This window comes from Seriola aureovittata, chromosome 2, assembly GCF_021018895.1.
Source record: "Seriola aureovittata isolate HTS-2021-v1 ecotype China chromosome 2, ASM2101889v1, whole genome shotgun sequence".
Taxonomy (NCBI): domain Eukaryota; kingdom Metazoa; phylum Chordata; class Actinopteri; order Carangiformes; family Carangidae; genus Seriola; species Seriola aureovittata.
The window spans coordinates 482,711-507,289 of NC_079365.1; the positions used below are offsets into that span (position 1 = coordinate 482,711).

At 43.7% G+C, this 24,579-nt stretch overlaps 1 protein-coding gene across 1 annotated transcript in view; it reads right to left on the bottom strand.

Moving 5' to 3' along the window:
• The window catches only part of LOC130187049 (dihydropyridine-sensitive L-type skeletal muscle calcium channel subunit alpha-1-like), a 93,086-nt gene extending 81,673 nt beyond the window's left edge, over nucleotides 1-11,413 (bottom strand). Inside the window, exons 1-6 of the mRNA XM_056404485.1 lie at nucleotides 11,230-11,413; nucleotides 9,891-10,071; nucleotides 9,556-9,661; nucleotides 5,533-5,672; nucleotides 1,044-1,186; nucleotides 578-730 (exon numbers count right to left, since the gene is read on the bottom strand). Of these exons, the coding sequence (XP_056260460.1) occupies nucleotides 578-730; nucleotides 1,044-1,186; nucleotides 5,533-5,672; nucleotides 9,556-9,661; nucleotides 9,891-10,071; nucleotides 11,230-11,257 (751 nt within the window). The 5' untranslated portion in view covers nucleotides 11,258-11,413. The remainder of the gene's footprint in view (nucleotides 1-577; nucleotides 731-1,043; nucleotides 1,187-5,532; nucleotides 5,673-9,555; nucleotides 9,662-9,890; nucleotides 10,072-11,229) is intronic.
• Nucleotides 11,414-24,579: the final 13,166 nt, after the last annotated feature.

The window sequence follows — 24,579 nt, forward strand, 5'->3', positions numbered from 1 at the left end:
GTCATCAACACCTTTATCTCTTCTCTGCATCTACAGTTGGGTCAAAATACAGATGCCAGTATTTTCTCTAATTCAAGAAAATTTGATCACCTCACCTGTCCCTTGGCTACCTGCCCGTTTTCAAGATTTTAAAATTGAACTGATGATATCCAAGGAGAGATGGGTCCTGCTCCAATGAGGCCCTCACCTGTTGCTGCTTTTAAAGGGAACGAGAGGAGCTGATGTGACTTGTCATTACTGAAGCCTTCCTAGACTCCACCTGCTGATTCTGTATTCATGTATTCAGCCTCTTCCACGCTGGAACGCTAGAACCTGGCTGTGCCTGGTTTGAGCCAGTGCGCCTGTGTGTGTGTGTGTGTGTGTGTGTGTGTGTGTGTGTGTGTGTGTGTGTGTGTGTGTGTGTGTGTGTGTGTGTGTGTATCAGCCAATTTGTGCTTGTGTTAGTGTGATATTTCTCATATACATGATCCACTGAATAAGGTCAGTATTGGCCTCGACAGTGATCCATGAATCAGACTGGTGCATGCCAAGTATTCCTGCCATACTGTATATAATCCTATTTTGACGCATTCTATACCTGTGCCTGTGTAGTAGCAGGTCTTGTGCATTTTGCACTTGAAGAGCTCCAGTCCCATGATGGAGTAAATGGTGACCATGAAGAGGACCAGTAAGGTAATGTGAAACAGAGGTAGCATGGACTTCAGGATGGAGTTCATCACCACCTGTAGGCCTGAGGGGAAAATTACAATACATCACATCAACTGTCATGTAGCAAAAGGAAACTTGTGGCCCCTTCTGGGCTAGAAGAAAACAAACATGTTGCTTATTGTATTGTATTGCAAGTATTGGCCAGATTTATTTTGATATAACTTTTACTACTACTACTATAATAATAATAATAATAATAATAATAATAATAATAATAATAATAATAATAATAATAAAATAACAGTAGTAAAATAAACTTTACTGATATTGGCTTGATGCAAATCTATAGCTGAACTATACAAAGACGCTGAGTCATCAGCAGACCAGTTACTTACTGGGGACTCCAGAGACCAGTCTGAGAGGTCTCAGGACTCTGAATGCTCGCAGAGCTTTCATGTCAAAGCCACCACCCTTTTCTCCGACTGGAGCCTCCACTCCACTGATGTGGTTAATGGCATCCACAACCACAGTGAACAGCCTGCAGAGATGCAGACAACATATGATCACATGGTTGTTGTTCCCAGAAAGATACTGCAATCTTTCCTGTACCTGCTCATTGACTGGAGCCATAATGATTTTGCTTCTTCTTTAGTGAATCTGTTAGTCCATCCTACTGGAGACTTCAGGTGACATGTCCAATCACTGACAGATTACTAACAATGAGGGTTGTCGGTCCGATAACAGACTTCAGTTGCATGGAGTAACAATACATAACATGGAATATGGAGTTATACTATGAAATACTGTAAAATAGTTGCCATGTTATTCCAGGTCAGTCCACTTTCCAAAGAACTAATTAAGAACAAAAACTTTTTCAGTCTCAGGACTGTCTGGTGAGGATCGCGGGGGTCATCACACTGTCGTAAATAGGAATAAACAGAGGATTGTGTCTGAAAACTAAATTATTCCTACTTTATGGGCAACAGTGTATAATACAAGACATATGATGAGTGAATTCTTTAGTCACCACTATGACAGAGTGTCTCCACCTGTCTCCACCTGGAACTGTAGTGAACCAATGAGAAGTATCGTAAAAACAGATTCAGACAAACCTGTCAAACCTTTAATTCTGAAACATAAACCCCTGGGCTATTTGCTGACTTGGCTGTCAGTCCTTCTTTTAAAAATGTGAAGTTTTAGTTGTGTGTAAGAAAAGAGGGGTTCATCTCCTTACTTATAAATAAGTTCCTGATTTATATTTCCTATCACCTTAAGTGACAGTGACAATTAATTTCCTGTGTAGTTGAAATCAGTTCTGTTCTGTTTAGTTGCATTAATTAATGTACATTCACATTGTTGAACTTTTTTTTGTTGCCCATCTTAGTTATACTGTTATATTTATTTGGTTATTTTGTTTAATTTACAAATATGTGGCAGTCAACCTCCTGTGAATGGTTAATTGCTGGAAGATTATTTTTGTTGTTTAGTAGGTTTGTTATTTTTGTTTGACTGTAACCCCACTAAATGTTTCTCCCTGTCCCTTTCAGAAGCTGAGAGCCGGTGACCTCAGGTGTCTCCTTCCTGTGTGCTGTGCATCCCTGGGTTTAGTTTAGTTTAGTTTTCCACCATTGAGTGTATAAGTGTTTCACCTGTGAATGGGGTGATTTTCCCTGGGATCCCTTTCCCCACTGGTAAGCCTCAGCTCTGATAAGGTCCCACGTTCTTTTCCCCCCTATTAAGTTAATGTGTGACTGTTGCATTTAGCATTTGTTTAATATTGTAATAAAGGGGCTTTTTTTTTTTTTTTTTTTTTTTTTTTTTTTACAGCAACCTGAATGCCTTCTTTGGTGTTGCTACCATAAAGTTAAAATATTTCCTTGGGTGAAATTCTCATGGTGGCGTTGTTGGGTTTTTGGTTGTTTATGACTGGGTCGACAGGATCTACTTACTGACAGTCTGTGTGTTCCATTTTTTTTCTTTTCCCTTTTTTTCTTTGCCCCAGGTAAATGCTATTTTAGGTTTCCTAATGTTATAAATTTTGTTCAGAGCCAAAGCCGCAGCTGATCTCTGGTGGTCCTAGTGCTGATCTCTTTGTTTCTCTGTTCATTCAGCTGCCCCAACTTAATGGTGAGGCTTCCCTTTATTGGTCAAGTTTTAGCTTTGGAGGGTGAGTTGCAAGAATTCAGGGATTTAGTTGGACAGTTAAGGGCAGACAATGAGAGGCTGTGACAGGAACAGGCTGCAGCCATGCATGGGCCTAGTGGCGTGGTTCCCATTTCTACCATCCCCCATTGCTAGTGCCCCAATCACAGAGAGATTGGTTTTCATACCCTGGGTAGAAAGTGTCTGTGTTTAGGGGAAAGTCAGGTATAGGGTTGACTGAATGGATTGAGGAGATACAGACTTGCATGAAGGCGCAACTTGCCTTCACATGATCAGGTATTTTTCTTGTTCGATCACCTTGACAGTGAGGCACGTGAAGAGATAAAATACCATTCTAATGTAGAATGTGGGGACCCAGCTATGATAATTGCTGCGTTACAGTAGCTTAATGGGTGCTCAGAGTACTACATAACTCTACAGGAGGCCTTCTTTTCCCGACGCCAACAACGGGGGAGTCCTTGCAAGAGTTCTGTCTTTCTTTGCGTTGATAAGTCCTATGGCAACAGTAAAACAGCATGCACCTATTGATATGCCCGATGCTGAAGTTTTGCTACCAGTGTGTTGAACAAGTCCTTGATGGCGCCCTTTTTGAGTCAGTCTTGTCTCCAGTCTGAGAACAGTCAGCGTCTGTTGTGTAAGCATTGTATAGAATCCGGAAGAACCAGATAAGATAAAAGTTTGTGGCAGGAAGGCTTGTTGCATCCCAGGTGGTGTATGAAATTGTGGCCGCAACCTATTCAGAGCAGTACTAATAACTTGAATGACGGAGAACAGGTAGTGCAGTTTCGGAAGGATGTTGCTGAGGGACTGGATAGAATAGATAAATCAGGGCTTCCAGGAAAGTTGAAGCTGTGGTCTCTGCAGTTTGGGTTATTTCCCAGGTTGATGTGGCCACTGTCTGTATATGAGATTCCATTATTTGCTGCAGAAAAAATTGAAAGATTAGTTAGCTTTTACATTAGGAAGTGGCTAGGTGTTCCTAGATGTTTAAGCACAGTGGCACTGTATGGGAAAGGCATACTTCAGCTCCCAGTAACTAGTCTAGTGGAGGAGTTTAAATGTACCAAGGTTAGGACAGAGCTCCTGTTATCTGGGAGTAAAGATGTGGTAGTTAGTAAGGTGGTTCCAAACCCAATCAAGGGGAGAAAGTGGAATCCAAGAATCGCAGTGCAGGAGGCGGAAGCAACGCTCAGGCATACAGAGATTGTGGGTAATGACCAAATAGGCTAGGGAGGCTTGGGGCTTGGCCCAGGCAAACCGGTGTGGAGTAGAGCAGGTCCCAAGGAGAAGAGAAAGCTACTCGTGGAGCAGGTTCGTAGACAGGAGGAAATATTAAGGGGTGCAACGGCAGTGGCCCAGGCTAAGCAGGGACAGTGGGTGAATTGGGAAGGTGTAGACAAGAAAAAGCTTAGCTGGAAAGAACTCTGGAGCATGGAGGAAAGTAGCATTAGATTTTTGATAGGGGCAACTTGATGATGTATTGCCAACTCCCCAGAACCTAAAACTCTGGGTAAATGGAGACCCACTATGTTCATTGTGTTCAGGTACTGCAACTTTAAAGCACATTCTGTCAGGGTGTAAGGTTAGTCTGTCGCAAGGCCGGTATATGTGGCGACATAACCAGGTTTTAACAGAACTCTCCACAACTTGTTGCGCACTCTGCCTGTGTTTCAGAAGTGAGACTGGGACTCCTGCCTGCCGCATGTCCTGTATGACTACAATACCACTCCCCATCAGTCAATTAATGAGCCCCCTTTCTTCCTGATTTTCGGACAAGAACGTAGTCTCCTGGATGACTTTATGTTAGGCAGAGTTCAGGATCCTGTTGGTGGTGTGATTGATGAGTGGATACAAGAGCACCAAACCAATTGCAGATTTGCCTTCAATTTCCTTTGAAAGGGCCCCTGAAAGGTAGAAGGTCGCTGCAGAGCACAAGAAGAAAAGCTATGATCGGCATGTTCGAGATGCACCATTGAAAGAGGGCCAGTTGGTGGTGCTGTGTAATTTCAGTGCGAGAGGGTGTCATAAGATCAAGGATCTCTGGGGCCCTGTGTTATACGAGTCCTAAAAGTGCTGAAAGAGGGCGAGTCAGTATACACCATTGCACCCGTTAATGATCAGACAAAAACAGGTCCATCGTATGATGCTGATGGCATAGCACCACTTGCTCCCGCCACACTAAGCAACAAATCCAGTCAACTTGTGGGGGCGGGAGACTTGGATAAATAAACCTGAAACCTTGTCAGTACAGAGAGAGAGAGTTAGCATTAGCACAAGCCACTGTCAGTTACAAGCTAACTTGTAACTGACAGCTTCAGACCCAGGCCCAATTCCAATCCGGTCCCTACACACACATATAGTGGTTTACTGTGATGTATGATGAAGATGTGCTGATAGGAGCTTCTTGTCTGCTGCTCTTCATCATTCCATCTGTTGTTATTTAATTATTTATTAAAACTGATCTGTGGTGCAATTTGCAAATAGTATAAATTACATCCACGTCTTTTTGGGTAGCCAATTTTAAATGTAGCTCCACTCACTATCATAAACATACAGCAGCAGTAGCAGGAGAGACGAACTAACAAACTGCTCTGTCTGTCTCTTTTTAACAGTGTCTCTGTCTTAACTTATTATATTTGCTCAGTCTGTCTTTGTTTGGATCAGCACTGTCATGTCTCTCCTCACCAAAGTAAAGACAACAGCACAAATTTATCAACTTACCCAACAGATACACAAACAAAGTCCAAGATGTTCCAGCAGTTTCTTAAATATGCATCTGCATGAAACAGAAATCCATAGGCCACAATCTTCAGAAAGCATTCGATGGAGAAGATTATGAGGAAGATGTACTCCAGACTTTCCTGTAAAACAACAACAACAATGGCTGTGGTTTGAATCTGCTCAAAAATGAACCTGCTCTTGCTTAGTTGTGTTACCTCATTTAGGTTTTAATTCACTGACAACATTCAGTACATTTGTAAAAAATACATCTCAGTTATTTCCATCATTGTACCTAATGTGAAGAAATTATTTTTAAAGTCTTTTTCTCTGTTGGCTCAGTCTTGTAATAATATCATGTGTCATGTTCATGAGAGTTTTATGTTGCACATCACACTAATCTCCGATATCTGTACGTGTGACTCACACACTCATACACCACTGCAGTGTCTGATGGCTGAACTCATTTCATCAGAGGCATGTGGTGGATGTCTATTTTAACTACACGTCACTGACAGTGCCCTTCAGCTGATATGTGAGCCTGATATTGTCCTTGTGTCTATGTCCTGCATAATAACTAATTAAAGAAACTGTCCCTAACCAAGACTAAAATCTATCATTTAAAACAAACTGTCAATTAATTTTTTTCTGATGCGAGGGAAAAATGAATTTAAACTATTGTAGCATAAAACTGCAAAATTATAAAATCTGTATGAAGGCTTTCTGAATACGCATTAAATTTGGGATTTGTTAGTATTATACTTAGAGCAGAATCAGCAGTCCATCTATTGACCTGTTTGGTTCTTCTTTTATATGTATGTGAAGGACTGTAAAGCTGGGCATACACTGTACGATTTTAGAAATCGTGTTCCAATTCTAACTGTACGAGTAAATCATCCGCGATGTTAAGTCAAAGCTCATGATTTATGTGCTCATACTGTACAAGTAAATCACCAGCCACGACCTGAGCGCGCACACTGTACCTGTGAAAATTTGCCCCTGCGAACTGTCCTGGCTATTGACAATTGTCAATTAAGAATCGTTTGAAAGCTCTGAGGCTGGTTTGTTTTTTGTGTCACTGTGACATTTTTCAAATTTTCTGTTTGCCACTTCATACAGGCGCAGTGATAAAAAAAAGGCACTGATGTTGGGGAATCAGCTCTTGGCTCTGCTTCAACTGTGCAGTAGCCTGTGTCGGCTGACAAAAATTTGTGACGTCAGAAATTCATCCGACTGTCCGGCGGCCGTTCAGGAGCAGATGATTGGTCCTCACTCCCCCCTGTACACTCAAAAATCTGGTCAAAAACGGGCTGAAATGGTATGGTGTAATCCCAGCTCAGTACACACTTGGACTGTGGGGACTGACTTTGAAAGTTGTGTTTTTGACTGTAACTAAGGAATGTGTTGATAAAGAGATATTTATGTATGAAGACTATGGTCATAGTGCAGTTTAAATGCAGATACATGTGTGTAATAAAGTTTAGCAGAAACTAAATAATACTCTGACTATATCCACCTGTGCCAGTCTTAATCTACCTGGCTGGATCTTAATCTACCTGGCTGTATCTTAATCTACCTGGCTGGGTTTTAGGCCTTGTTCAGACTTAATATGCGTCTTCAGTGATCTGATCACAAGTTCACACCTGGCTTTAAAATGTGTCTTTATTGACCACATGTGTTCAGATTTCACTTCCCCACTTTATATGCAAATAAACAGGTGTGCCTTGTTATTTTTAGCCAATCGACAGACAGGTCCATTGCATGCTTGTGTGTATGTATGTGTGTGAGTAAGAGAGAGCGAGCGAAAGAGAGTGAGAGAGCAGGGAGTTTTATCCATTTGAAATAATCAAATATTTTCCATTCATTAAGAAACTGTGGTGGGAAAGTAAAGTAGGTGGTCCTTCAATGTGGCCAGGACACATTTGCATTTACACTGCTAAAAAAACACAGCCATGTGATCCTGAGCACCTCCTTATGTGGTCTGAGTGAAAATGTCCTCAATGCATCCTGGGCGCGTTCACACCTGAACTTAGAGCTGACCACTTGTGATCTGATCACCTGAGATATCTGACAAAATCACCAAAGACATAAATTAAAGGCAGTCTTGCCTTTAATTTATGTGTTTGGTGATTTCAGCTGTATTTACTATATAATGATCACTTTGAGAAAAAGTGAAAGAGATGGACTATCTTTCTTTTTTAGTCTCACACAACTCACAGCCTCCATCTGGAATCCAAAATAGTTTAGTCTTTATTTGCTTCATCTCCAGAACGTAACAGACTTTTATGAGAGGCAGGTCTCTAGTGTCTAACTACCTCTGTTTGATATGTAGAGTTTGTTCATAGCAGTACTTTAGTATGAAGCCTCGTTACAGCTCTCTCTGCTCGGTGTGTCTTATGTTTAGTTATTCCTCTGCCACCTTTAGTAATAATGAAAGTAGTTTGTTTGCTTTAATGGAGGCTAGGCTCAGTGTATTGGTCAGTCAAAAGGGAAAGCTTGTGGCAGGACATGATGTGTATTATCTAAGCTGACTTGTTGTTATTAGTATTTATGTTGATTTTAACATTCATGTTGACAACTGCAGCACTGTACTCTATTTGGGATACAGCAACTGTGGACAGTCTTCTGCCTTCTTCTCTGACATTCCAAAAACAATAATCTACTTGTTTTATTTGTTGCTGCTGATAGGCTGACTAACACACCTATCCTGTGTCAGCAGCCTTTGTTCACTACATCATTTGTCTCACTGACACATTTCAGAAAATAAGAGATGTCAGTGCCTCCATATCAGGCTGTGCACTGGCCCATTCATCCGCTTAAAACCAATTCAGTTAACATAACAACTAAAACCCAGTTCTGAATCGGTTCTGAATGAGAAAGACAAGAGTATATTGAAGCTTGGTTATTCTCTTGAAGAAACCACAGAGTAAGATTAGCAGAGACGTGCAGCCCCTCTGTTTTGTCCTGTTCACACCTGAACTAAAATGGGTATCAGCTGGTTCGATCACAAGTGGACAGATCTAAGAACATCATTTCACACCTGCTTTAATGTGCGTTTCTAGTGACCACCTATGATCAAGTCTCAGCCAGTTTAACAGTGACAGCCGGGTCTGTTGTGAATGTGTGGTGAGAGAGAGAAACAATGCACTGCACACAGATCTACAATTAAATAAAGTTTAAAGCATTTGAAATAGAGAAATACATGCACACATACATACATGCATACATACATACATGTGTATCAGTGATTGTTGATAATCAGTGTGTTTGAAACACTAAGTTTGGTTCATTATGAAATGTGTTGGGACTAATCAGACTGTGACAGAGGTCACATTATTATTTTTCTTTTTTAAAATCTTTTTAAGATATTCAGGTATCCATCTAAAGCCACTCCCACAAAACACATGATAGGGCACTGCTGGAGTCTGTTTGGCAGAGCATTTATTCGCTGCTATCAGCATGTTCAGAGGACTTTAAAGATTACCTGCCCCAGCTTTAACTTTGTGTGTTTATATAATCAGATTCAGTAGATGGTAAAACTGTTACATGAATGAAATATTTCAGTGTGAAATTAATAAAGAAAATACATTCAGATTAATTTTTTCTTGGTCTGTTTAGTTCGCACTGAAATATCCATTAAATCCATGTTGACCTTATAAAGTTTTCCATGTTGGTTTCACATAACTCAGCTACTGTCATCTTCAAACTTTTAATTATATTAAACACAACCCGGTTGTCGATTAAGTAAATCCAGCAATAATCTTATGAAAGATGTGAAAGTGAAAGATCAATTAATATATTGATAGATTAGATTGATAAAATAGACAGAAGATTAGAGACATAAAGTACTTTATTAATCCCAATATAAGTCTGTTGTTACCTAGATTCAAGTTAAACAGTGAAACAGTACAAAAACATGCTTTGCTGGGAGTGATGTAGGACTGTTAGAAAAAGGCACAGTCAGTATCCACAGTATATTACAGTATATTGTCCATTTATGCACACAGCACAAGCATGCTGACGCACCAAGTTGCTGTTGGTGTTGTTGCTGTCCTCCTCAGGCATAGGCAGGTACACAGCAAGGGCCACACAGTTGGCAAAGATGGCCAGAAGGATTATGATTTCAAAGGGTCTGAGAGTGACTCATAGGAAGTTTACGTGGTTCACATATGATGTTCCCATGTCACACAATGGAGACACACACACACACACAAGCGCCCGCACACACACACACACAAGCGCCCGCACACACACACACACACACGCAATACCAAACACCTAATGATCACTGAAAGTAAATGCAGTCTGCAATCATTATCTTAGGTCCCTCTGCCCAGTGACCCTTCACTGCTGCAGGATACTTCCACTCCACGATGCTGATGCAGGCCTTACGGAAGGGATTCATCAATGTCAAGAAGAGGAGAGAGCGGGCTGGCCTCGGGTTTCCTCCTGTAGCCATCAGCTTCTTTAGCTTCTCCTTCTGTTTTCTCTTCAGAGTTTCCTCATCCATGATGTAGGATGACATTGGAGGGCTGCTGCTCTCTGTCATTGTGGATTCAACAGAGTATTAGTACCAAATGTATTATTCCAGAGGGTCTGTCGAAGATTTTCTCAAGATATGGTAGTCCTGTCCTCTAGGTCTCATTCCACTCATTTATAACCCTTCTCAACTTGTCTCAATCATCTCTCTCACTAACAGTGAGACTGAGCTCCCTCTCCTCCCCTGTCCCTATCTGTGGAACAGCAGCTGTCACCTCTACTTGTAAGGGATTGGTTTACTGAGCAGCTGTTTGGACAAGAGAATAAATATAGACAATGTGCAAGGCTGTCACAGCCTGGGGTGACAAAAGAGGTAGTTTGCACAGTCTTGGTGTATGATATTTTTTAGGCGTGCACCTGTCCTCAGAATTTGAGTTACAGTTCATAATCAATGATCTGGTTTGTATGAGCTTTGACATTCAAGGCTGTCGCTAATGGATTAAAGGTACAGCCCAATGTAGTCTGCGTCTCACTGGTTCCCTCTCGTACCACAAACACAAACACATCTACTTCAATAAACTGCGTCATGTGTAATAATGCAGCACAGTAAAATAAAAAACTTTCTCTCTGATGTAGTGGGGCAGATAGGCAAAACAATTGTGCATTTTATGACTAAAGCATGAACGTTTCAGCATATGCTCTACATACCCCAAGGTTTTATTTCAGACATGGAGGAAATTTGTATTCGTCCTCTGGTGACCTTGAGAGGTCATTGACCTCAGCATTGCATTTTTCCAGTTTTGGGCTCATTACACCATTATAATCATGTATATCTTTGCCAAAATTGCATAAAGATGTGTATTTACTGTCATGGCCATGTAACATCATTTTGCTTAGAGCACCATATTTGCCAGGGGACTGCAGAACCCATTATTTCCAGGTGTTAAGGTAGCTAGAGCTTTTTAAAAAAACTGACAACTTCTGCTTTGTGTTCTGTGGAAAGATTGATGAATGACTAGCTATCACATTGGCGAACATTCTAAGGTCACATCTGAAATGCCTCCACTTCTGAAAATAAACTTCATTGTTTATAGAAGCAGTGGAGAAAGTTAAATGCTTTAAAAATGACAATAACCGTCCATATTATCTACTGCACTAATAGGGGGAATGCTAGCAAACAATGGATAGATATATAGGTGGATAAATAGATACTTTATTTACCCCTTGTTCTGTCCTCAATGCGAAGCATGCATGTGTTGACAGGCAGCTAAACTCTTCACTCCAAACAACACACTGGTATCATCTTTGCCAGATTTATTGATGAAGTAAAGTGTGAAACTAAAAGAGATAAACAAATAATACAGTCATAAATATTGCATTTATGGAGATGCATAAACCGTAAAATAAACAACTACCAAAGTCTAACATGGCTAACCAAATAGTTCACTCGAAGTAGACTAAATGCACATGATAACACAAATAAGTACACAATGTAATATTATTTTGCAATTTAAACTCAAGCATATAATATAAATTCACACGTAAACACATACCGACGATGCAACTCGAAGATGTATGCTGGAGTGGCTAGTCAGAACTTCTTTGTTGTTTTTCTGTCACTTCCTGAATAAAGATTTTATTCAACATTGACAAAGCCTAGCCGCTGAACCAAAATCGGCCAGTAGATGGCGGTACTGCTATTTGACTCAATTATTTTTTAACTTACTCCATGGAAACATCATGAAATGTAAAATATTAAACACATTAAATCCTCTTAACTGATTTTAACTTTTTATCTGAATCTTATGAATTAAACTGAACACTCCCCGCCTGGCGTTAATTGACGCCATTCTCTTATGATACACAAAACAACATTCTTATTAACTTTTATGGCTCTGGGGAACAAGAACTGCTATTTGTGAGATGGGCCTGGTAAAGAGCTTGGTTCCCTGTGGCCCAGCCACCTTTATCTCCACAGAGCGCACCTTGCCATCGGTGCTGGGAAACACATTGGTCACCAGTCCAAGCGGCCACTCATTTCTTGGAAGCTGAATGTCTTTCAGAACAACAACAGTCCCTGGGTTCACATTTGGATGGCTTGATTGCCATTTGCGCCGGGTTTGAAGTGTTGAGAGAAACTGACGTCTCCACTTGTCCCAGAAAACATTAGCAAGATGTTGGACTTGACGCCACTGGTGTCTATAGAGATCAGAGACAGCAAAGTCACCGGCTGGAGCTGAGAGAGGGTTGACTTTCTGTGTGAGGAGAACGGCAGGAGACAATATGAAAGGGTCAGTAGGGTCCGTCGACACTGGAATGAGGGGGCGTGCATTTATTATAGCTGAAACCTCCGCCATGAAGGTGACGAGAACCTCGTGAGTGAGTTTTGTGGTTTTGAGTTCAAAGAACATGGTGTCAAGAATTCTCCTGGCCAAGCCCACCATCCTCTCCCATGCACCGCCAAAATGAGAGGCGTGTGGGGGATTGAAAGTCCATGCACATCCTTGTTCTGAAAGGTAAGTTTTGACTGCTGTATTGTTTATGTTTGAGGGTATCTGGAGTTCTTTGCAAGCACCAATAAAATTAGTGCCACGATCTGAATGGATACTCTTCACCGGACCCCTAATAGCCAAGAACCATCTGAGTGAGTTGATGAAACTTGATGTGTCAAGTGACTCGATCACTTCGATATGAACTGCCCTCATACTCATACACGTGAAGATGACAGCCCATCTTTTGTTGTGTATGATGCCTCCTCTTGTGCGTTGTGCAGAAACACTCCAGGGGCCAAACACATCTAAGCCCACGTTTGTGAATGGGGGGTCAGTTGAGAGACGTTGTGCTGGGAGACTGGCCATTTTTTGAACACTGAGGGGGGCTCTCAACCTTCTACATCTTACACAATGGTGGATAACATAGCTGACCTTCCTTTTGCCACCAACCATCCACCAACCTGCTGTCCGAACAGCTCCTTCTGTGAACAACCGACCTTGATGGCGCGTCTGTTCGTGGTGATGTTTCACGATAAGGCCTGCAATGTGATGTTGGCCAGGAACAATGAGTGGGTTCTTTTCTGCTTGACTTAGATCTGCCTCGTTGATGCGTCCGCCCACCCTAAGCAGACCATGGTTGTCTAAGAAAGGATCCAGATTTTTGATTGGACTGCCCTTATGAATTTTCTGTTGCTCTTTAATGCACTTGATCTCTCCAGCGTACACTTCCCCTTGTACTGATCGGATGACAATGTTTTTAGCTTTCTCCAACTCTTCCACTGTGACTCCCATTTCACAATAGTGCCAGCCCTTACAAGAACTGTCTCTGTTGATGGTTTGCTTGAAGGCGTGAACAACATGCAACAGACGAGAAATGGCACGCAGCAGGGAGCTCCAATGGGAAAACTTTGTGAATCTTTCAGAACCAAGCAGTTTCACACTAGCTGTGGTTTTCAGGGCTGAGACCTGAGGTCTGATGTCAATGTCTGAACTGGGTTCAATAAGGTCATACGTGTCGTGGATAGAGCTTTGATTGTCTTTGAGCAGGAAATTTGGGGCCAGTGAACCAGTTAGTGTGCATGAGCTGATGTGCAGGAACAGACCGTGTTGCAAGATCCGCTGGGTTCTGGTTCGTAGGCACGTAATGCCACTGACTTGCTTGTGAAGACCTCCTAATCCGTGCCACCCGATTGCTAACATAGACATAAAAGCGTCTTGTCTCGTTGTAAATATATCCCAAAACAACTTTACTGTCTGTGAAAAAATGGGTGTTGTTCAGCTGAATGTCAAGCTCTCCTGAGACCAAATCAGCGATTTCAACTGCTAGCACAGCGGCGCACAGTTCTAGCCTGGGGATAGTTTGATCTGGACGTGGTGTCAGCTTTGCTTTTCCCATGACAAAGCCAATTTCACAGTTCCTGTCTGCATCAGTTACCTTCATGTAAGCCACCGCTGCAATGGCTTTGGTCGACGCATCACAGAAGATGCACAGTTCTCTGTACGTCGCTTCTGAAGGTGAGATGTTAGTGTATGTTCTGGTGATCAAGATGTTAGACAGCGCACTCAGTGACTCTCTCCAAAGAACCCATGACTCCTCCATCCCTTGGGGCAGCGGAGCGTCCCAGTCACCATTTTCTGCAGTGAGCTCTCTGAGGATGGATTTGCCATGGATTGTAACGGGTGCTACAAAGCCTAGTGGGTCATAGAGACTGTTTATGGTGGATAATACACCACGTCGTGTGAAAGCTTTTGTCTCATCAGACACATTGAAGGTGAAACAGTCTTTCTTGAGGTCCCAAAGGAGACCCAGGCTCCGTTGCATGGGCAGTGCATCTGCTTCAAGATCTAAGTCTTTGAGATCTTTTGCATGATCTTGGGATGGAAAAGCTTCCAAGATCTCTTTTCTGTTAGCTGCGATCTTGTGCAACCTCAAGTTTGACTTGGCAAGGATATCTCGAGTCTTCTGCAAGAGAGTCACGGCCATTTCTACAGTGGGAAGAGATTTAAGGCCGTCATCTACATAAAAATCACGTGTCACAAACTGCTTGACGTCAGCGTCGAAGTCCATCTCAGAGCAGTGGACAGACTGATGTAGGCTAAATATTGCTACTGCCGGAGAGGGACTGTTACCAAAAACGTGGACTCTCATCCGATACTCTGTGATGTCATTGCAGAGGTTGTTGTCACGAAAATACCAAAAAACGGAGAAAGTTCCTGTCCTCTTCCCGCACGTAGAAACAGTAAAACATCTGCTCGATGTCCGCTGTGAAAGCTACTGCTTCTTTCCTGAAGCGCATGAGGACGCCGAGGAGTGAATTGTTGAGGTCTGGGCCCTTTAGTAAGACATCATTAAGTGACAGTCCATTGTATTGAGCACTGCTGTCAAAAACAACTCTGATTTGTTTCGGCTTTTTGGGGTGATAAACCCCGAACAGAGGCAAATATCATCTCTCCTCATTCTCCTTTAAAGGAGGGGCGACCTCAGCATGACCATTTTGGAAAATCTTTTCCATGAAAGCTATGAAATGGTCCCCCATCTCTGGTTTTCTGTCAAAATGGCGGATCAGAGACATGAGCCGACTCATAGCCTGAGGCCTGTTGTTGGGCAGCCTTTGACGAGGTGATCTGAATGGTAATGGAGCTGTCCAGTGATTGTTCGCGTCTTTTGTCATTCCTTCTTCCATTATTTTCATGAAGGCATTGTCTTGAATGGAAGGTGAGACTTGATTGTCATTTTTGGTTTGTTCAAACACACAACATCCAAGGTGGTCTGATTCACAACTAGATTTGTCACTTTGTTGTGGTGTGTTGTGGTAGGGGATTTGGAGACCACAGGATCTTTCTTTTATCTTAAACAGATTAGGGCAGAGCTGAAAAAGTGTAGGGCGTCCTCTCTCTGTTGTGTTTGTGTAGAAGGCATTCACAGTGATTGTTTTATGAACACCACCTAGACACACATTTCCCACTACAACCCACCCCAAGTCTAATTTTTGTGCGTAGGGTGCGTCGTTGGGGCCACTTATCTGTTTATGGACTTTGTGAACCCTGACGATGTCCCGTCCAAGCAGCATCAGTATGTGGGCGTTGGGGTCGAGCTCCGGGATGAGGTGTGAGACATTCTTTAAATGGGGATGATGGAGTGCTGCGCTGGGAGTGGGTATCTCCTCTCTGTTGTTGGGGATGTCATTACACTCAATCAGACTGGGCAGGGGAATGTGGAGTGTCCCATCTAGTGTCTCTACGACATAACCAGTGGCTCTTCTTCCCATAGTCTCTTTAAGGCCTGCACACGTTCTCAGTGAGTAGGGAGAGCTGGGGCCATTTTCACCGAACACTTCAAAAAACTCTGAACGGACAAGAGAACGGTTACTCTGTTCATCATGTATTGCATACATCCTGATCGCTCTGTCTGGTTGGCTGGCTGGGTACACCTTTACAAGGCAGATTTTGGAGCAAGACCTGCCAGCAAGATTGTCACCACAAAGTTGAGTGCATTTGGAAGTGATTTCACTTAACGGAGTGGCTCCTTGCTCCCCGCCGAGCTCTACATCAGAGTCGGTTTCTTTGCTCCAGGGAGCTGGGCCTGGGTGAAGAGCTGTGTTGTGATTTCCATTGCCACATTCAGAACATTGCACTTTGGCCTTACAATGTTTAGCAAAATGTGTTGAAGAGGCACAACATTTAAAACAAATATTGTTCTCTTTCAGAAACGTTTTGCGTTCTTCGATGGACTTCTCACGAAAGGCTCTGCATTTCAAGAGGGCATGGGGTTTTTTGTGCACTGGGCAAAGTTTGTTACAGTCATCTGTATTCTTTGAATTCCCATATAACTCGTGGCTGGGATTTGGAAACACCTCTGTTTTATGTACTGACACTTCTCTCTGTTTGTTAAATTTCCAGGAGGGTTTCTCAGGTCTGGGTGCAGGGTCAAGGTGAGTGGCAAAGTTAAAGCTTGGGTCATTTTTAACAATGGCTTCTTGACTAACAAAATCTACAAAAACACGAAACGGAGGGAATGAGACCTGATATTCAAGTTTGTAACTTGCACCGACTGAAACCCACTTATCTTGCAGGTAGAAGGGGAGTTTCTGAACAATTGGGTTCAAACCCCTTGCAGAGTCCAGGAAAGAGAGGCCAGGGAGGTCTCCTTCCTCCTTGGCACTCTGGAGCTCCATGAGTATGTCACTGAATTTCCTCAGCTTCACATAGTTTCTGTTTGTGATCTTTGGAAAATTGTCAATTCGTTTAAACAGAGCGTCCTCAACTACTTCTGCTGAGCCATAACATTGGTCAAGTCTCTCCCAGATCATCTTTAGCCCAGCATCTGGACGGTTGATGTGTATGGCTCTGATTTGTTCAACATGTTCAGCAGATTCCTTACCGAGCCACTTGAACAACAGATCCATCTCTTCACTTGCTGTTAAGTCCAAGCCCCTTACTGTGTTCTCAAAAGAGCGTTTCCAGTTTCTGCAAATCTGTGGTTTGTCGTTGAACTGAAGGAGACCCGTTGCTACAATTTCCCGACGAGCAAAGTTTCTGACAAATTCACTTATGTTTCCATCATCGTGGCCTGAATGCCTGGATTTGCAGGCGGGATCATAGCTGTGACTTGATTTTTGTTGTGTCCGATCGTGTTTTCCGCCACGGTCATCTGGACGTATATAGGGGGGCAAAAGAGATGGAGCTGGAAGGTGGTGCCTATACAGGTTGGTTTGAATACATTTTTGTTTCTGGTGATGGTTCACAGTCTGGTGGGTTGGTGTGTGAGGGACGAGTACCACCAGGGGGGTCAACTATATTAGCTGGAGGTTTATCAAATGATGGGGGCTCTTGTCTTTCAGTTGTTTTATTCTCTACAAACTGGACTTGAGCCATGACATACTTTTCAGTCCGGTGTGAACTTTCGAGAGAAGGCAGGTCATCTAAAACATGTCCGATGCTTTGTTCGTCTATTTGTGATTTAACAGCAGCTTCTAAGACGTCTGCCTCTGTTGCGGCCGTAGCTGCCTCTTTCTCACATTGGAGGAGTTCAATGGATGCTTCTAACTTAGCCTTCTCTAGTTTTAGAGTTACTTCTTTCTGAGCAAAGGTTAGACGAGTCTTTGCTGCCTCTGCTATTGCTCTTGCCTTGGCTGCTGCTGAACCAGTAGAAGAACACGAGGCTTGAGATCTTGTTTTATATGATTTAGCAGACATGATGGCGTTGAAAGCTTCTGATGAGACACTGCCGTGGTAGCCGTGCTTAGCTGATGCGTCGTGGCATCTTGGAAGTGTCTGCTGTTAGCCTGTTCAGCGTTATCTTGTTCGCTGAGATGCCGTCGTTTCACTGTTCTGTCCTCAATGCGAAGCATGCATGTGTTGACAGGCAGCTAAACTCTTCACTCCAAACAACACACTGGTATCATCTTTGCCAGATTTATTGATGAAGTAAAGTGTGAAACTAAAAGAGATAAACAAATAATACAGTCATAAATATTGCATTTATGGAGATGCATAAACCGTAAAATAAACAACTACCAAAGTCTAACATGGCTAACCAAATAGCTCACTCGAAGTAGACTAAATGCACATGATAACACAAATAAGTACACAATGTAATATTATTTTGCAATTTAAACTCAAGCATATAATATAAATTCACACGTAAACACATACCGACGATGCAACTCGAAGATGTATGCTGGAGTGGCTAGTCATAGCTAGAAACGGTGCTGGTCTGAACTTCTTTGTTGTTTTTCTGTCACTTCCTGAATAAAGATTTTATTCAACATTGACAAAGCCTAGCCGCTGAACCAAAATCGGCCAGTAGATGGCGGTACTGCTATTTGACTCAATTATTTTTTAACTTACTCCATGGAAACATCATGAAATGTAAAATATTAAACACATTAAATCCTCTTAACTGATTTTAACGTTTTATCTGAATCTTATGAATTAAACTGAACACCCCTAGTCTACTGCTGCGAGGAAGACGAAAAATAAGTGTCAGCAGGAGGGAAAGAACAAAAAATCTGATATTCACTCTGACTCAAAAGCCAGTACTACACAGAAGAGGATAAGGGCCACATGTGAACTTTTTTTTTTTTGAATTCTTACTTTAATTATTAATATAATTAAGATTAAAATCAGAATTATTACAAAAAAAAAAATGATGTAGTACTATGATGGCATATTAGGTAAGAATTTTTTTTTAAATTATTATTATTTATATAGTATTGGTTCTCTATACATTAGTGGGGAAAAAACTGAGATTAAAAGTCACAAATTCCCGAGGATCTTATGGATAATGTCATGCCCCATCTGGATAGTTAAGTTACCTTTTTGTTTCTCCTAGTGTTCTTGTCTTGTACTTCCTGTTTCATTTTGCTACTCAAAATGGTCCTTTACTTCCTGCCCTCATGTGTTTCCCTCTTGTGTAATTACCTGCCCTGCCCTAATGTTTTGCACCTGTGTCTCATTGTCTCCCCTCCTCCTGAGTAGATAGTTTCCCCTTCCTTGTGCGCCAGTTCGTCTTGTTCCCTCATGACAGTGTTCCAGCATTTTTCCTTGTGAGTTTCTTAGGTCAGGAAACTATTGGCTCTGTTTTTCCCTTTTGACCTTGCCTTTTGCCTTTTTGAATCTATGTCTGCGTTTGAATCCAAGCCTGTGGTTCATCATTGACAGTACGAATTGGCCATAACATGGAAGCAGACTCAGACACAGTGTGCTCTGTGCTCTAGGCGCAGGTTCACAAGATCCACAGTCAAGATGAACAGATCAGACTCCTTCGCCATGAAGTGAATGAGCTAACAGATATTCAGGAGTCCCTCTTGGCAGCTTTCAGAATACAGCTCAACCATCTCATTGACCAAATGTGGAAGATGCAGAACCCACTGGTCTTTGCTGAATTGACACTAACAGCACTTTCAGGTTCTGGTTCCGATGCTGCTTCTCCTGCGCCCGCCACACCGCCCCTGCCTCTCAACCTTTCCAGAACAGAGCATTTCTCTGGAGACTCAGGTGACTGCAGAGCTTTTCTAACCCAGTGTGATTTGCATTTTGAGCTTCAGACTGCTGCCTTTCCCTCTGACTACTCAAAGATTGCATACATTATTTCTCACCTGTCTGTAATTCTGCGGACGGCCCCTGGACCGGAGGACTTTGACAAGGTAAGAAGAGGGTCTCTGATTACGCCATAGAGTTCTGCACTCTAGTAGCAGAGAGTGATTGGAACAAGCCAGCTTTTTTTGATGCATTCCTTGATGGACTTTCTGACACTCTCAAGGACCAGTTAGCTCCCCTGGACCTACCTGTAGAACTGGATTCGCTTATCACCCTTGCTATAAAGATAGACAAGCTGTCTGTATGAGAGAGGCAGAGCCAGACCCTGCAGTTCCCCGCCACTCCAGGGGAGGCAACAGGCCAGCAGCTCCTCTTCTTCTTCTTCTTCTTCTTCTTCTTTTTTAACACTGTGTTGGGTGTTTGGTGGTGAGAAGTGAAGAGGTTTTCTATGTATTTTTAAGTTTATTTATGATCATTGTGATTGTGTGATATTTGTGCAGTGTTTGTGAACTGTTAGTGTAGTTTGTTTGCTGTGTTTTCCGTGTTTTCTTGGTGAGGATGGCGTCCTCTGAGACGCCGTCCCTGTCTCTGAGGTATGGAGTATGTATTGTTCCTCAGCCCAGCTCCTCTGTGGAGCAGGTGCTGTTGGCAGTGGGAGAGCAGGTGGGTCATGCTAACATCACTAATGCCTCCTGCATGAATAAAGCGGTGGTAGTGTTTCTAAAAGATCAGGGCTCTGTCACTCAGCTCATAGAGAGCGGCCTGGAACTTAATGAAGAGTTTCTCCACTGGCCCCACTGGCTGTTCCCTCTACCCGGATCACCGTGTCTGGAGTCCCTCCGTTTGTCCCTAACGAGGCGTTAGAGAAAGAGCTCAGGCGTTTTGGTAAGTTTGCGAACGGATTCTGCTCGGTGGGTCTGGGCTGTAAAGACTCGAAACTCAAACACATTTAATCTCTGCGGAGACAAGTGTTTTTTTCTAGACTCCCCCACTCAGACACTAGAAGTTTACTTCTGTGTTAAACATGAGGCAGGTTATTATATGGTGTACGCCAGCTCGGGGAATATGTGTTTTATAAGTGTTTTGAGTGTGTAGATGTGGGTCACAAAGGCAGGAAAGCAGCTGGGGCTGCTCCGCCTGTGTGGGTACAGGCTGCCGGCTCTGTGGCCAGGGGCGCCGGTGTCGGCGGCTCGGGGTCAGCCCTATGTTCCCACAGCCCTATGTTCCCACAGCCCTATGTTCACACATTTCTTAGAATTTTTTTTCAGAGAAATTTTTGAAAATTAGGGTTAGGGTTAGGGCTGTGGGAACACAGGGCTGTGGGAACATAGACACACTCCCGGCGGCTCTTGGACTGAAAGTTCAGTGGGAGAAGTGGTGGCTGAGGTGAGAGCAGGGCAGGAAGCAGCAATAGCTGTTGTAGGGTAGAAAGAGACTGAGACTGAGGTGAGAGCAGGGAAGGAGGTGGATGTGGATGTAAGCCAAAGAGAGGCCAAGCTGTTAAAGGCCAGTCTGGATACTAACACTGATTTAGACATAGAGTGTGACTTTGATTCTGACAGTGTTTCTGTGGCAGACAGTGTCTCCCAGAACACTGACCTGTATTCTCTGGAGAAGACCAATCATTTCTTGGATGATACTTTTGGTAAATCAGCCAATGTAACTGATTATTTTCCTGATGCCAGAATGTGTGTCCAGACAGCGAACACTCTACAAAAGCTTGCGGGTCTGGACTTATTGGATGAGAAGAAACGCTACCGGTTAAAGAAATGCATAACTACAGTAAGAAAAGACATCCAAAGATGTCTAAAGGCAAAAGAGTGAAGAAAAGAAAAGTCTCCAAGTAACAAAAACATGATCATGCAACACTGGGTGTTTCCTCTTTGCTGTGTACTGGCCTGTCTCGGTTCTCCTCCTATGCAGGTCTTGAGGGTGGACTCTTTAAACATTAATGGGAGTAGAAATGCACAGAAGGGAATGTTAGTGGCAGCGGTAGTCAATCAAAAAAGACTGGATGTAGTTTTTTTTCAGGAAACACAGTGATAATGTGTAATCTGAGCTCAGACATCTCCCTACATGAACTGACCAGTGCCATGTCCCAAATGGCCTCAGGAAAGGCTCTAGGCATGAATGGCTTACCTGTAGATTTTTTAACACTTCTGGAGTGAGCTAGAGCCTGACATGCTGGATGTCTTTTATTAAAGGGACCCTTCCAGCTTTCTGCAGGCGCGCAGTGATCTCCTTACTGCCTAAGAAGGGAGATGTAACTCTTCTAAAGAACTGGAGACCGGTTGCTCTTCTGTGTACAGATTACAAAATCCTCTCCAAGTTTTTAGCTAACAGACTAAAGGTTTTTATTGTCTATTGATTGGGGCGAAACAGTCATATTGTGTCCCTGACAGGTCCCTGCTAGACAATTTGTTTTTAATGAGGGATGTTTTTGACATATATAATCTGTATAATCTTGATGTGGGTGTAATTTCCATAGATCAAGAGAAGGCATTTGATCGTGTTGACCACTCTTTTTTGTTTGCCACACTGCAGGCCTTTGGCGTTGGGGAGCACATCCTGTCCTGGGTGAGGTTACTGTACAGTGGTGCGTGTTGTGTGCTGAAGTTGTCCTGTACCAGTCAGGAGGGGGATCAGGCAGGGCTGCACCATCTCAGGCCAGCTCTACAGCATGGCCATCGCGCCTCTCCTCCACAGACTGAGGTCCAGGCTGAGGGGGTCTCTCTCTGCCGGAGCTGGCTGACTGCCCCCCTGTGCTCATATCACCCTATGCCGATGACGTCAATGTTTTTGTCCGGGACCGGGGGGATGTCATGGAGATAGAGGCCAGCCTGGCTCTGTATGAGAGGGCCTCCTCAGCAAGGATAAACTGGGGGAAGAGTGGAGCTTGTCTGGAAGGGCGGTGTAGTTTAAAATTCCCTCCTGGTCTTCCTGGGAGCCTTAGCTGGGGAACAAGAGGAGTAAAAGTTTTAGGTGTTTTTCTAAGCAGCGAGGACATAGACAGAATTGGGAGGGAGACAATATGGATTCCACCTTCCCAAGCACTAAGTCAGTTGTTCTGTTGTCAAGTTGTTCTGGTTGGGTCGTCATTGGCTACGGGCGGGCCCTATAGACATCAGATCCAGGGTGGCAGCTTTCAGACTGCAGGTGGTTCAGAGGTTGCTGTAAAGCTGCGCTCTCTGCTGGTCGGCTCCTGCCCAATTCATCCTCAAAAAGGCCGAGAGACTTAGCAGCCTAGATAGACAACTGTTTTTGCTACATTCACGGTGTGACCTGTCTGGAATTATACAGGTCAGTGATGGATGCATGGAGGACACTTCACATCACCCGACCTCCTGACCTTAGGCCTGGAATGTGGCTATTTGAGGAGCCGCTGTTCAACAACAGCTTCCTGTCCAATGGCATGACGAACATCAGGTCGTCCCGAGTGCTGCAGAGGTTTGTAGATGAGGTGGGGCAGTCTCTGTCTGCTCCACTGAGGGCTTTTGTTCGGGACAGGGTGCTGGCTGAACAGTGGAGCTCATGAGTTCATGTCCCCCTCCCTTTTCATCAGTCCTGCTGTGGGAGAGTGGAGAGAGAACAGTGGCATGCTTCTCTCCCTGAAGATTCCATCTTTGGGAAAATTTGTCTGTTGTGGGAAGAAGCAACTGTATCACAACTGTATAAAGGTCCTGAACCTCGGCTTACTAACAGGACTCAGGAAGTCCAAATGGACTGAGGTGTTTGATGCAGACTCTTGTTTTTGGCCCAAAGTACAATGTTAAAAAGAAAGACACTGGTTCTTATCAACTTCTTGTTAGCAAATGCTAAGATAGCAATCTGGAAAAGTCGCAAGAACCAGTTGTCAGGTGTGGGCTGGATAGAGCCGGTGCTGTGCCTGTCTCAGCTTGGCTCAGAATAGAGCACTCTTTTTATAGATTGTGAAATCCCCAAGCTGAGCTCACTTTCCAAAGGCTGAAGACCAGCTTCACCTTAGCTCCCGTCCTCAAGTTGCCTCATTCCAACTTGCAGTTTGTGGTGAATGTGGATGCCCCCGATGTGGGGGTGGGAGCTGTTCTCTATCAGAGGTCAGCTAAGGACAATAAGTTACACCCCTCTGGCTTTCTTTCCCGCAAGCTGTCGGCCTCAGAGAGAAACTATGATGTTGGCAACCGTGAGCTGTTTGCCCTTAAGATGGTGTTGGAGGAGTGGAGGCACTGGTTGGAGGGGGCCAAACAGCCTTTTCTCGTCTGGATGGATCATAGAACCTTGAGTACCTGAGAACAGCTAAGAGGCTCAACTCTTGGCAGGCAAGGTGGGCTCTTTTTCAACCGGTTCCATTTCACTATGTCCTGTCGCCCTGGCTCTGAGGAACTTAAAGCCTGATGCTCTCTCCCCGTTGTTTCCCTCTGAGAACTCTTTTAAAGACTCTATTCCCATTCTTTCTCCCTTGTGTGTTGTGGGCTCTGTCACTTGGGAAATTGAGAGAAGAGTCAACAAGGCCAATGTGAACTGTCAATATCCAGCCTACTGCCCGCCGAACCAGCTATTTGTCCCTCCTGTCTTACGTTCACTGGTCATCCACAGGGCCCACTCTTCCCAGTTATTCTGTCACCCTGGAGTACGCAGGACGCTGTTCGTCATTCGATAGCGGTTCTGGTGGCTGGCCATGGAGAAGGAGGGGACAGAGTTTGTGGCAGCCTGTCCTGTGTGTGCTCGCAGTAAGGTCTCCCGACACCCAGCTTCTGGTCAGCTTCCCCCACTCCTTATGCCACATCGACCCTGGTCAGACATCTCCGTGGACTCTGTGACTGGTGTCCCCCCTTCCAAAGGTAACACGACCATCCTCATGGTGGTGGACAGATTTTCTAAGATGGTCCATTTTGTTCCCTTGCCCAAGTTGCCCTCGGCCAAGGACACAGCCGAGGTGATGTTGCATCATGTTTTTCACCTCCATGGCTTCCCCAGGGTCTGACCGGGGTCCGCAGTTTGTAGCACAGTTCTGGTTGAACCAGGAGCTGGAGACCAGCCTGCGTTGCCTCACGACCCA